The sequence below is a fragment of the Oncorhynchus kisutch genome, linkage group LG19 (genome assembly GCF_002021735.2).
Source record: "Oncorhynchus kisutch isolate 150728-3 linkage group LG19, Okis_V2, whole genome shotgun sequence".
Taxonomy (NCBI): Eukaryota; Metazoa; Chordata; class Actinopteri; order Salmoniformes; family Salmonidae; genus Oncorhynchus; species Oncorhynchus kisutch.
Window position 1 is genome coordinate 2648405 of NC_034192.2, and position 15126 is coordinate 2663530.

Here is a 15126-nt window from a genome sequence, read left to right on the forward strand (position 1 = left end):
TTCTCTAAGATTTCGAAAGCACCCACTACTGGAACATTAAGTTCGTTTAATTGAAATATGTTCGCGCTGGTCCTTGACAAAAATACATTTCCCAGCATTCACAATACCGTCAGAGGCCAACACCATTCACCGGAAGGCGTGTTTGTCGGCGACGAAGGAGTGAACATACAAAAATACTGTATACAGTAAAACAAGATGGCAGGACTACCCCGCAGGATTATAAAGGTAATTCCAAAAACCACATGCGATAAATGGTTCACAAGCCGTAGTTCGGTCCCCTTTGAGTTGCGAAGAAAAATACGACTAGGCACGTGCATTGCCATGTATTTGCTAGCTAACGGTACTTCCGTTAGCTAGGTACTGTGTTTCAGGCTCAGCCCCAAGTCAGAGGAATGTTTGGTCAAATGTATTATCCTTCCTGCTGAATAGGCCCAAGTCTGCTTAATTGTCTATTTGTGTTGAAATTAATAATTTTCTTAGTATATATATGTATTGAAGTAACCTTTCTATGGTCTCAAGTTAACGATCTCAACAGTGACACTCGACTGGCACTGCAAGCTAACATTAGCAACGTACATACAGCTAGCAGATTTAGCTAGTTAGATATTGGTAGAACTTGCTGGACTCCAGAGTATGCATTATAAACTCACATTTACTTGCTTGGTTTACTGTGTATGAAAGTGCTTTGGGTAGCAAAGCTAACTTGGCTGTAGTATAGAAACTGGTGGCAGTGCAGGTATTTCTCTCAAACTGTGTCTAGGCCCAATGATCAGGAGATCTTGTTTGTCTTGCAGGAGTTCTGTGTCAGAAATGAATGAAGCGACATGGGACAATAGTTTGTCATACATATACTAGGTGGCTACAAAAACAAATGTTTGACAGAAACATTCAATTATCAGCCTACTCAACTGCCTAACTTACTGACTTGCCTAGTTGTTGAATACAAAAACCGAGAAGACAAACATTTTACAGTGGGTGTTATAGTTTACATGGGGCTATCAGAGTTCTATTTGAAAGTTATTGTTAATACATCTATTTTTATCAGAATGACGGTCATACCATGAAGATGTTACATGTTGGTTCTCACTAGGCTTCAGAATAATTAACAAAAAAGACTTTGCAGCAAGTTCACATCCAGGCATGTAATTATTATATATTTTTTATTTCACCTTTAATTTAACTGCAATAGAATGTATCCTATGAGCTCTTAGCTGAGGATCTAAAACACTGGGCGAGTGACCATTTTGTGCTCTTGAAAGAGACAAGACCGAGTGGATGTTCTTTGCCCCCAAAAAGTTCAGAAACAGAATGTCAAACCTGACCTTGAATGTATGAATGGCTGTCCTTGCACCTAAACATAGTTGTCCAAAACCTTGGTAACTATTGACCCTGACATCTGGTTGTTGGCGCTTGTCAGTCTCGCTACATGTGTGTCTCATTCTGCTTGAGACAATTTAAACTGGGTTCACTTCAAACATGAACATGACACGTTTCTGTTTGCATGTGTTTGTCTATCTACCTGCATGTCTCGATCTGTATATCTGTCTGTGTTCAGGAGACTCAGCGTTTGCTGGCCGAACCCGTTCCTGGAATAAAGGCAGAGCCTGATGAGGCGAATGCACGCTACTTCCATGTGGTGATTTCAGGACCCCAGGACTCCCCTTTCGAAGGAGGCACCTTTAAACTTGAACTCTTTCTGCCAGAAGAATATCCCATGGCAGCTCCCAAAGTGCGATTCATGACCAAAATCTACCATCCCAATGTGGACAAGCTGGGTAGGATATGCCTAGACATCTTGAAAGGTGAGTTATCCAGATTCAGTTATCATTGGTCACAGTCATGACCTGACTCAAAGTATGACTCCTTCCTCCACCATTTTCTTTTTCTCTCACAGATAAGTGGTCCCCAGCTTTGCAGATCCGCACAGTGCTGCTATCAATCCAAGCATTATTAAGCGCTCCTAACCCTGATGACCCACTTGCAAACGATGTTGCAGAGCAGTGGAAATCAAACGAAGCCCAAGCCATTGAGACAGGTGAGACAGCGCACGCACATGTCATGTTTTGAAGTGAACTCAGTTTAAATTCTCACCCCTTGGCATTTAAATGATTTTGCATCTTCTGATCAAGAGTACCTATCTCTGAATGTGAACAAAGCCTTGTTTTAAACAGAGGCAGTGATTGTGAGAAGGAACCAATTACTTACTGCTCTTGTAGTGCTCTTCACTTCAGCCTCCTAAAGTTCCACTGCAGGTCAAATCAATTCAGAGATAGCAAGACATTCCTTCAAGAAGAATGCTAATACCTGTAGTTAATGAACCCCCTCTCTGTGCACCTTGCAGCTCGGACATGGACCAGGCTTTACGCGGGAAACAGCATTGAGGTATAGAAGAAAAGATGGGCACTGGATGTTATCACAACCTAAGATCTCCTTTATTTGCATTTAAAGGACACAGTCTTAGACAAAAAAACAAAATAAAAGCAAGCAAAAAAATAACGGTAAAGAATATATTTAAAAGAAAACAAGACTACTGCAGCCCTCTGGTGATTTTATGACACATGGCAATGCGTTTTGTTTTTGTCCCGGCTCACTGCTCGAATGCATGGACAGAGGCTGATGCTTTCTGTTTTTCTGCGGGGGGGGGGGGGGGAACAAGTCTCGGCACACCACCTAGGGGTTACAAACATAGAAAGTCGCCCTGGACCCACAGTCATACAATGGGTCAGTTTATTCAAAGGTCAATAAATTGAGGGAGTTTGTGACACAGCCACCAAATACCCACCCATTTGAAAAATGTCCACTTGAGGTTTTGCCGCCTAGTCTCTTGTTGAATTTACCGTAACCTTTGTTTCCCTCAGACAGTTGAAGTTGTGGGTTCGGAAGCCCTGTGTTTGCAAGTCCTTGGCAGAAGCTCAGATTAGGGAGGTAAGGGTGTCTGTTACGACGCCCTTCTGGGGATAATGGCGTTCTTTTCATTTTCTTTTAATGTCGATTTTTATTATATATTTTTTTTCAGGTGTCTCTTTTTTTCCCCTCCTATGATACTTCATTAAAAGCATGTACTTAACCAAGCTCAGAACATGACTGTTCTAACTAGTTTGATCTGTATTGATATTGAGAAGTATCACTTTTGGGGTGTTGATGGGGGGGAAATGTATACCCAATTCTGACATGAAACAACGAGTCACAATACTATCATCGTCACTTCATTGCTTGAGATCCTCACAGGCTTGTGTTGCTTCTGTACTGCTTTTCTGTAAATGTTATGTTGTAGTAAAAATATTTTTGTTGTGCCATTTTGTTTGATCTCTTTCTTGCTAGCTACATATTCTGGTAGGTGGTGTTTCATTGCTTTTCCCATACTATGTCCTCACCAGTGTCTTTTCTACAATTCTCTACTGCTAGTGTATTCATGTTTAATTCAACCAACATCCTGAAAGAGGGGAGAAAGTCAGAGAATGTTCTAATTTATTTGTTATCTTTTTCTAAGGGATTTGGAATTAAATATCAATGATTCGTCATCCAAATGTCTGGCCTTTAGATTGAGAATGGCTTCCATGTCTCTGGTTAGTCAACTCTTCATGTGAAAAAGGCAAAGATAATTGTGTATTACCAGTGTCTGAAATTATATGGGGGAAAAAAACAATGCATTTGCATACGTGGCTCCTGTAAATAAAACAAGTTGAGTAAGACTCCTGTGAATGTGTCTGTGCTGTTGTGTATCTGGGGAGGGGACACGACACACTTGTTTTGTTTATTGACACCCTTGCTCTGTCGGAGTAGATGGATACCTGTATGTCAGGGCCATGCTTGTCTTTAGGGGCCAGTATGTCACAATAGTTTTATTGTTCAGTCTTTGTTTATATGGCAACAGTGAGCCACTCAGTGGGGGTCGTTCCATGAAAATAATGGCTTTTGACCAGCAATTAAAATAAAATGTTTTTAACCAAAACATAGTCAGATAATAGTTAACACCCCGTAACATTGTAGATCACCATAAATGACAGCTTAATGCATTTTAATTTGTTACATTTCCCTGAAAATTATGCCTTCCCTTTTTGTCACTGGTGTTAGATATATTTTAATGACAACTCGGGCTTTCCATGTAAGTTGACTATTTAATTTGCATATATAATCAAAGACATAAGGTTAATGATAATATTAAGAAAATGTTTTGATTAGTAATTTACTTCAAACTAACTTTACAATAACACCAGTGACAAATTTGCAGGATAGATGGCATAGCTGTCGGCCACAGTAGCTCAAACCACACTTATTAAATTGTTATTAAATCAAGTAATTCTTAAGTTTCTATTGACGCACCTGTGCATCAATCTAAGTAACAACAACAAAAAATCCCCATCAAAATCTGTCAATTTAAGATATCTGGCTTTTTGCATGGGCTGCGTTTCAATCTACGGCATCCACCTATGTCGGCCTTCCGCATCTGCGGTGGAAGGTGGCCGAGCTCCAGCTGTGTTTGTAAATTATTGTAATCAACTTTCCTTTCCCTTTACTATAAACTGTGTAACACTCCGGTACTTATTTGGTAGTAGTTCTGAAAGTAGCACTCATTAGCCAAAAGCGGTCCCCGATGTGTCATTGCTCTCTCGACCTGCTGTGTGCATCTTGCTAGCTGTCACTCAAATGGCAAGGGGCTGAATCTCATTGCCTGAAACTCGAATTGCATGGGGGAAAAGAGAAAATGTTGTTGCACAGTTTCCAGAAACAGTCACTTTCAACTAGAGATTTTGTGGCAAATCAAGGTGAGACTGTAATTCTGCTCCTGGATTATGCATGTATAAACTGACCACATTGGCCAAAGCGGGAGGTTAAAAAAAAAACATGCTAGTTGCCAAAGTTCCGGAGCATGTCTTTAAGGTTTAGCATGAAATTACCAAATTAATCTTAAAATTGCTAAAATGAGAGAGAGTGCAGACCCACCATGTTCCTTTCAAAACAGCCCTGCCTCCAATGAACCTTTGACCCAGGAAGAAGTTGGCAAAGATGTTGAATTGTTTTCAAAGTGGTCATCTATAACGGGGTAACACAGGTGACATGAAATTGAGGGACAGCTATTCCTTGTAAATTATACTATTTAGTTGATATTTTAGTTGAAGTATTCCACTAAATACTTTTATATTATAACATTTTAAGGTGCGAGAGAAAAATATATTTTTACTCAAAATATGTCACTAAACCACAACTCATTGATGACCCTAGGGAGTATGACAAGCCAATTTCATGGTATTGAGCATGTTGTACTATATACAGAGCATTCTGAAAGTATTCAGACCCCTTGACTTTTTCCACATTTAGTTATGTTACAGCCTTATTCTAAAATGCATTAAATAGTTTGTTTCCCCTCATCAATCTACATTGATGAGGAGAAAAATGGATTTAATCCATTTTAGAATAAGGCTGTAAATTAACAAAATGTGGAAAAAGTCAAGGGGTCTGAATACTTTCAGAACGCCCTGTATATACTGTCTATTAACACAAAACACTTCAATTAAAACAAACATTTTGTGTCATTATCTGACACTTAAGTGTTTTCCCTGGTGCTTAAGGTGGGGAAAGGAAAGATACCATTTTCATAGAATGACCCATGTGCCAATCCTTGGAATGTAAATGCAGGAAATTATTCCTTGTATTATGGTCCTGTCTTCGTTTATATGGCAACAGTGAGTCACTCAGTGTAGGAACTAATCCTCAGAATATAAATGCAGGATTTTATTCCTTGTCTTATCTTTTAGAGACTAAACATTAACTAACCTTAGAGCAATAAAGATTTGTCAGTGAAATTAGTCCATCACTTTGTTATTATTTTTTATTTGTACACTTTAGTCCGTTGGCAGACACTCGTAACCACACCGACTTACAGTTAGTGCATTCATCTTAAGATGGCTAGGTGGGACAACCACATCCCAGTCATAGTAAGTAAATTTTTCCTCAAAGTAAGTCATGAAGGGGGGATATTAGATTATCCATTGTTACAGGGCGTTGTTACAGGGTAGGCGATCTGTTGATATTAGGTGACTTACTGCTGACAGCTCAAAAACTTCCAAATATAAACAGAATCTTTGTGACAGGCATTGATTTATTGACCTGACAGGTGAACATTACTCATCACCAGGTGCTTACGGCACAGGGTAGAACACTGTCTGGCCACTCACAGTAGACCGTATGTTTTGGATGTCGCGTCATCAATGTGTCACGGAAATATAACACTTTCTGCTTGTTCACTAGTAGAAATACATTATTTGTGGTGTGATGCTCTAGTCTTAGTGGTTGCATGGTAATAACTGTTTTTGATCTGAAGTCATTATGAAGTATTTGTTTGTTGTGATGGGATTCCTCACCTTCTGCAGTCAGTATGAGAGTCAATTGTGACTATGAATGTCTGCACTGCCTGGAGATCCACTCTCCACATGACAGGGAGGGGTGGGTGGGGGGGGGGATCTCTTCCTGTGAATATTTCATCTGCAGTGGGATAACAGACTTCTGTGTCAGGGTTCTCCTTCGCTGACCTTTACATATAACCAGCCACCAAGGTGGAGACTGCAGGGAAAGGGTGGTAGTGCATGGCCTCCAAGAGTGCTGTATGGAATAATGGTGCAAGATGTCTTATTTGGTGTTGGTGTGACAAGATAGGAGGATGACATGGGTGTGATGCAGTATGAACAGCGATTCACTGCATTATATTATCAGAATGTACAGCAGACACAAACAAAGGTACAGAAGAAGCACACACACAATTGTGTTCAATGCCAATGATTCATATCCTCTCTTCCTGTAGATATTGTACATTTTGAAATTAGGTTATGAAATACTGAGTGTGTTATCAGGAAGAAAACAAGCCACAGCTCAGTGGTAAAACCACTGGTGAAATAAACCACAGCTCAGTGGTAAAACTAGTGAAATAAAATAATTAAAATGGTAAATAAAACAATAGAAATAGCACTATATACATCTTAACTGTCACGTTCTGACCTTAGTTCCTTTGTTTTGTCTTTTGTTTTAGTATGGTCAGGGCGTGAGTTGGGTGGGTTGTCTATGTTAGTTTTTCTATGAATTTCTATTTCTGTGTTTGGCCTGGTATGGTTCTCAATCAGAGGCAGCTGTCAATCGTTGTCCCTGATTGAGAACCATATTTAGGTAGCCTGTTTTCGATTGTGTTTTGTGAGTGGTTGTTTTCAGACTTTGTGTGTCTACACCAGACAGAATTGTTCCGGTTGTTTCTTTGTTGTTTTGTTATTCAGTGTTCAGTTTTCATTAAATAATAAGATGAACACACTTTCCGTCCTCACCTTCTTCTCACGACAGCCGTTACAGAACCACCCACCACCAAAGGACCAAGCAGGGTGGTAACGGACAGCAGCAGCGATCGCAGGACTCCTGGACATGGGAGGAGATTCTGGACGGCAAGGGACCCTGGGCACAGGCTGGAGAATATATCGCCGCCCAAGGCTGAGCTGGAGGCAGCGAAAGCCAAGAGGTGGTGGTATGAGGAGGCTGCACGGCGGCGAGAGGCAGCCCCAAAAATGTATTGGGGGGGTGGCACACGGGGAGTGTGGATAAGTCAGGTAGGAGACCTGAGCCAACTCCCCGTGCTTACCGTGGAGATGGAGGGACCGGGCAGGCACCATGTTATTCCGTGAGGGGCACGGTGTCCCCAGTGCGTGTGCATAGCCCGGTGCGGTACATTGCAGCGCCTCGTATCGGCCGGGATAGAGTAGGCATCGAGCCAGGTGCCATAAAGCAGGCTCAGCGCATCTGGTCTCCAGTGCGTGTCCTCGGGCCGGTGTACATGGCACCAGCCCTACGCATGGTGTCCCCGGTTCGCCAGCACAGCCCAGTGCGGGCTATTCCACCTCGCTGCACTGGCCTGGCAAAGGGGAGCATTCAGCCAAGTAGGGTTGGGCAGGCTCGGTGCTCGAGACCTCCAGTGCGCCTCCGCGGTCCGGTCTATCCGGTGCCGCCTCCACGGTCCGGTCTATCCTGTGCCGCCTCCACGCACCAGCCCTCTGGTGGCAGCCCCCCGCACCAGGCTGTCTCTCCGTCTCCTCCCTACAGGTGCTCCCGCTTGTCCAGCACTGCCAGAGTCTTCCTCCTGCCCAGCGCTGCCAGAGTCTCCCATCTGTCCCGAGCTGCCGTAGTCTCCCATCTGTCCCGAGCTGCCGGAGTCTCCCGCCTGTCCCGAGCTGCCGGAGTCTCCCGCCTGTCCCGAGCTGCCGGAGTCTCCCGCCTGTCCGGAGTTGCCGGAGTCTCCCGCCTGTCCAGAGTTGCCGGAGTCTCCCACCTGTCTGGAGTTGCCGCAGTCTCCCGCCTGTCCGGAGCTGCCGGAGTCGCCGGTCAGCCAGGAGCTGCCGGAGCCACCCTTCACTCCCGAGTTTCCGTCCGGTGCTGCCGGAATCTCCTGTCCATTCGGGATCCGTGGCTTGGGTCCTCAGTCCGAGGTCGGCGGTGAGGGGTGGGGTCCATGTCCCACCCCAGAGCCGCCACCGCGGACAGACACCCACCCAGACCCTCCCCTATAGGTTTAGGTTTCGCGGCCGGAGTCCGCACCTTTGGAGGGGGTTCCACGACAGCCGTTACAATAACAACTATAGCAGTGATGACTTACCTGTCCTGTTACATTCAAATAGAAATTATTACTTTTTTTTCGTGTAGACGTACTGATTGCAGGGGTTGGACATTTAGGGTCAAAGTGTTGTGACATCTATTGGAATATGATATTACTCAGTAGGCGAGCTTTGTGAGTGATTAGATAATAGCTATATGACACTATTTGAATATGTTGTAGATCAGTGCTTATGGAACACCCAAACCCAGTCCACAAGTCTCAGAGGACAGAGATTAGGTAGCTAGTATGGGTGACATTGCCCAACAATGTCAACAGAGGAGGAATAATTTGCTTTAAAAGTGGAGAGAAATGAGTATGACTCTTACCTAATTGCTAGCAACACACAACCAATGCTAGGATTTGTTGGGAGAAAGACAGATTTACAAACTGCAGTGAATTCCTGTTTTCCGACTGCCCATTTCAACACGGTTAGTGCTATCTATAGAACATACAAAAAAATACAAAAAAATCTGGTATCCTTGGGCCGTCCCCGTCCTAAACCATAACCCCTAACCTTAATCATAACCCTTGCCAAACCCTAATCCTAACCTTTACCCTTACCTTAACTTGTCAATCTCAATAGGGTAGGGATGTCCCAAGGATTCCAGATAGCAAGGACCCCTTTTACACTTCCAAATCCAGAACTGAGTCCGCATCTCATTTCCCAGCAGGCTGATGTTGATTTATGAATGGGGCATTACATAAGTAGCAAGGTACTCTGAACACTAGAGGGAGGGCTACAATTCATGTCATGGAGCTTCTTATATTGTCACCTCTTCATCTTGCGAGTTCTATGGCTGACCAGGCAGGATGGATGATGCTGTCCTTCAGGCGTATCATCTGTTCACTCAGGCTTTTAGCCACAGTGTACTGCGCTATAATATAACCTGCTCAAGATTCCACTGTCCGTCTAAACCCCCTCTGCAGTCACATTAGATGTGTCATTCTGCTTAGTGTTATTCATGGTAAAATTTGTCATAGATTGAACATAATTTCTGTTTAGTTAAAAAAAATTGAAACTATAATGCCAGGTTAAAGCCATTGTGTCAGCACAATGGCCAGATCTAGGCTTCCACTACAGAGGCTCATGAGACAGGGTAAAGTCAAAACAAAATAGCTTTATTGCCTATGAAGTTTACAACCTAAAGAATCAATAATGAATCAAACGTAAATGTTCAGCAACACAAACATGCGAACAGAGCTACCTGCTCTCAGTCCTCTCCTCTAAACCAGTTTTTCCCGACTCGTCCTTTAGTACCCTCAACAGCTCACATTTTTTTGTGAGCACACCTGATCAACTTGTCAACTAATCATCAAGCCCTCAATGAGCCCCCGCATAAATCTAACTAGCGTAATAAAAAAAATCCCGTAAAATCTGTTAGTTTAAGAGAGATCTGTTTTTTTTGCATTGGATGAGTCTCTATTCGCCGATTTCGCAATTCCGCATCTGCGGTGAAAGGTGACAGAGCTAAAGTGGTGTTTGTCAGACCATGAGACATCCCGAAAATCGTTCTTCTCACAAAATCTTCTGTAGAGTCCAAACGGTTTGGCGCCAAAAATAAGGGGTATCTCTCAGATATAGGACAGACACTTCAGAACAAACTTCCTTAGATTTTATTTTGGTGGGGGGACTACCTGTTGTTCCATGTAGTGAATCTGTTATTCAATGCGTTTGAATGGGCTAATAGCAGTAAGGCCAAAAAATGTATTTCATCAAATATAATTTTTATACTTCAAGGAGTCTTAATTTAGCTATTTGATTTGGAATTTTATCTTCGGTATGACCTTCTTTAAAAAAATCCATATAGTTTATTATTCTACCCCAGCATGAGCGTTCCAGGCTGACTAGTTACCCGTTAAGTTTCTACCCCACAAGACACCACACCATAAAAGTTGCTTTTTCAGTTTAAGTCTACTTCAGAAGCCCTAAGTATAATAAAACACATATTAATCCACTGCCCATTCAAAGAATGAAGTGAACTGCCTTTGTCTACCTGGAGGAGGTCAGACTGTTCTCCACAATATCCCCTGTCCATGCTGTGTATTTTGATTCAGAGAACTTTCCCACAATCTAGCAATTACACTGTCGCTCCCTGGCCTTGTTTACGTCTCAGCACACTGTTCTGCCCATGATTACAGCATGTCCATGTTTGTTCCAGCTCAAGGAGACAGTGCTATCATTGTGAGTGCAACACAACAGAGGACTAGGTTGTTTTCCGCAGGGGGAGGTAAAACAGGCCTATAAGTAACTGTAGTTGGTAATATAATACCATTACACATACATGCGCACACACACACGCACGCACAGACACACACCCACTCACACAGAGACACCCACAGAGAGACAGTGAGGCACATAAACACACACATATGCACACATATACCCACACAGAGAGACACACACATAATAGCGTAGCTTATAATGTCAGGTGGTCCGTGTCTAAGTGATGTTTCCCCTATCCTAATGAAAGGCCATGAGAAAGACCTGGCCGTGATAAACACCCATTGTTAGTCTTATATCTGTAAGAGCAGGTTATTGTGATGATATAAGGATTGTGAAAGCTGTGTTTACTTATGGCCTCATTCCCTGTCAAATAGTTGCTCTGTTTCCTTTACCTTGTGACATTCCCTAATCCTATCATTTTGTTTGTTTGCTTGTTTGACCCTTCAATTTATAGAGTTAGGGTCAGAGGGCAATGTACTATTGACCTTAGGGTCAGGGAAGAAAAAAAATATATATCAAATTAAGCCAACAGCCATTTGTTTGGTATGGTATAGAACATCTACCAGGTTTCCTGGTGATCAGTTATGACAATTGCTGTGAGTACATGTATACAAATGTTTCATGTAATGCTTATAAAGGCTTTTTAAGAGCCTTATATGGTAACCTAGAATGACGCTGCATGATTTTGCTCTTTGTGGTTCTATTTTTGGGTCACTGATCATTCATTGGTAAATACTGATATGGAGGCAGAGGATTATGTTTCACACAGATAGAGGGGAGTTCTATATTCAATAGTGACAACAGCAACAGATCCATCATGGCCGTCGAAGCACTTAATCATCCGTTATTTGTCTCTCAATGAGGACACACTGTCAGAGTATGACATCAAGAAAAACTCGCATCAAGTGGATGGATATCTATTATTGCTCAGAAATAGCCTCACTATTGTTATTTTACTACAGCTCTTTAATAATTTGTTACTTTTATTTCTTATTCTTATTTTTTTTGTAGATATCTTTTTTAAACTGCATTGTTGGTTAAGGGCTTGTAAGTAAGCATTTCACTGTAAGGTTGTTGTATTCGGCGCTTGTGACAAATACAATTTGATTTGATTTCTCTAGAGAGAAAAAAAACAACAGTCTCAACATTAAAACATGTAGAAATATTTTAAAGAATAGATATAACAATGATATTTTGATTACTGTTATTATTCTTCGTAGTAATAGTGGTATGATTTCAAATTACACACACTTCAAATATCTAGATGTACGGATGATATATAGTTTCATTTTCAAGTTGTAAGTTTTTATTAGACGTATGTAGAGGATACACATGGTATACACTGTCCAATAAAATGCTGACTTGCAGTCTCCTTCTCGACAATCAACAACAATAATAAATAATAGAAGATAAGAATAGGAACATAAAGTAAAAGACTCAGTAGAATAGAATACAATTTATAGTCCAAAATGTACACATTTATCAGAGAAGGGAGCATTGGGGGACAAGTGTTTAAATTGAGCAGTATTAGCAATAGTAAATACGAGTCTGGTTGCAGCATTTGTGTGTGTTTGTGTGTGTGTGCGCGCGTGCGTGCTTGAGAGAGAGTGTGGATGTGTGATATAGGATAAATTATGCTTAAAGGACCATTAGCTTTCGCTAACCCATCCAGGCAGTAGTAGTGACCTATACATTACACCCCATGCTGCTTAACAAGCCATATATAAATATCCTAAAGTGACATTTTAGGGAAAGGTTTATGGGTCGTGGTGGGGGCTGTGCTATTGCTGCTCAAGAGCCTGCTGCTCTTAGAATTAACTGGCAATGGCCCATGCCCTCATGATTCTGGGAGATTCAAAGACCAAAGCACCTCCCCTTTAATACTGTCTAAAAGGGACTTACAGCAAGTGACTTGATCATCTCAAACTCTAATTGGCACAAAGGGCAATCCGAGCCGGCTGTGCTGAGAGAGTGGATCATTAGCAAACGAGGAAAGTGACAGAATCGATGAAGAACAGTCGGATTAGCCTAGCTGTGTGTGTTCTGTGTGTGTTTTGAGATTGCCTTGGCGATGGCAGAGAACAGATGTGTTAGACTGCGGCACTATCATTAGAGTGGTGACAGGAATGGGCAGAGGTTCAAATCTGGTACCTTCATACAAATCTTTCTGTCATCCTTAAAGCATGTGAAATCAAATCCCCCTTCTCCTTCTCACTTGGACTGCAGCTAATATTATGGGTTGTTGATATCCTTTCTACTTTGGGCAAGATGATGCTGTAGATGACTGCTTTTGGGTTAGATGACGATATTGACTTTTTGTCTATTCTTTGGGAGTGTTGACTTTGAGACCCTGTCTATTCTAAGATAATGACAGAGATATACAGTACTTTGTGTAAGAGAAGAGGGTAGAAAGAAGTTATTATTTTGGTAAAAGTGATTTTAGAGACCAATTCGAGTTATGGAAAGATGGTAGAGATCCATTGAGACAAGGAAGAGAACATCGAGGCATATGTTATTTTGGTGTTCCACAACACAGTCTGACATCTTTGCAATTCCGCTCATATTTTTACACATCAAAGGCTACCCCGTTGCTTTTCGTCACTCAACGCTCCTCGCTCAGTGCAGGCGGAATCATTGCTCAATCTGACGTAAGACCCTAATAAGATTTTGACTAGTCATTTCAAACTGTAACGATCAATTATATTAAGAAAAAGCAGGCTATCTCACCCCATGACCTAATCAATGTTTCTCTCTTTAAGAAGTTCAATCCATCCTCTCTTAAAAACAATCACGATACACTGGTTGTCAGTTCCAAAACTCTGATACTCTGTGAGTGACATCTCTTTGATGAAGAGTGTGAGGTAGGATGCTTGTCCTGCTGGCAGCCAGTTAGAAAAGTCAATCAAGTTAACAGCTCTTTTGATTCAGTCGTTGAATTCCAATTTTGACAAGAACACAGGTTTGACAGATGACTACACTGGCCTTACTGGTAGAGCAAAAACCTTTAGAGGTGAAGGGTTAACACTTACAATTACATGCTTTTCTCGCTTGTGGTGCAGAGAGTTACAGCACACAGGTGTAATGAATGAACTCAGAAGTGTGTATATATACCATAAATGTGTATGTTTGTGTGAATCTCACGTTGTCTTGACAAAGGTCTCTGACCGAAACATTGATAAAAGATTCTGCAGAGGAAAAACAGTGTTGTCCAGGAGACTTTGTATTTCAATACCAACTAAAGGAACCCTGTAGCAGTAATGACAAATATAATATTCAGGTTCCGGTAGAGATGTTGTTGAATGTATAGTCTGTACAATTTATCTACTGCTATGCAATACTAGTTTCAGTAAGTAACAAAACAAAGTTGCATTTACAGTTGCTAAAACATTGACTCAATAATAACTATTTTCTACTTTGACAACACCCTCAGCAAATGCTTGTCACATGCGTCGTAAACAACAGCTGTAGACTAACAGTGAAATGCAGTGACTAAGATAGAGGAACTCCTATACAACATGTCTTTGTATGTGTATACACTTAAAAAAGAAGGGTTATATCGCTTGCTTCATCTATGGAACCCCCAAAAGGTTCTATATAGAACCTTTTTCTATGAGGGTAAGGTAGACCTGTCTGACCTGTCTTCTATAACGTAAAAGCTATACATTAACACACAAAACTAGACCTCTTCAAGTGGGCCCACCTTCCTTTATAGGCTATAAACAGAACAAACCTAGACTAGATCTATACCCCCAACTTGCTTTCAGTCAATAGCATGAATAGTCGTCACAGAGTAGCTAAGGTAGGCTATAAAATTGACAGTGCTTTATTTGTGAAATTATTATTCTGATGTGAATACAGAAAAAGTGGAAGGTCAGAAACCGTCTTTTCCACCACCCCCAATCCCAAGACAGACGTTTATAGTGGAGGCTATTATAAGGAGTCTTTTAAATATCTTGATTACTGACATTTCAGGGCAATACATTACATCTTATATTGAGAAAATACTCTGATGAAGTTATAGGCTTAAGGGTTAAAAATGGTAACCTTACTATTTTCTAGATTGCTTATCCATATGGGTGGGCCCATGATACAAACAGGATAGGCTACTTTTTAAGAAAGCATAAAGTCAGATGGAGTGAGCAGTGCATAGGTGTTCAATCACAGCTAGATTTGTCCTACTTTCTTTTATCCTATCCTCCAACAGTTATCGGACGTATGGTGCGGTGCGTAACAGCGCTCCGCTAGGTTGCCTTCTGTCTATTTACAGTCAGCGACT

At 41.6% G+C, this 15126-nt stretch overlaps 1 protein-coding gene across 1 annotated transcript; it reads left to right on the forward strand.

The window, feature by feature from the left end:
• Positions 1-96: 96 nt before the first annotated feature.
• LOC109878967 (ubiquitin-conjugating enzyme E2 N-like) lies at positions 97-3692 on the forward strand. Its single transcript, XM_020471160.2, has 4 exons — positions 97-225; positions 1556-1802; positions 1895-2035; positions 2342-3692. Exons 1-4 carry the CDS (start codon positions 196-198, stop codon positions 2386-2388), a joined length of 465 nt encoding a protein of 154 aa, XP_020326749.1. The 5' UTR covers positions 97-195; the 3' UTR covers positions 2389-3692.
• Positions 3693-15126: the final 11434 nt, after the last annotated feature.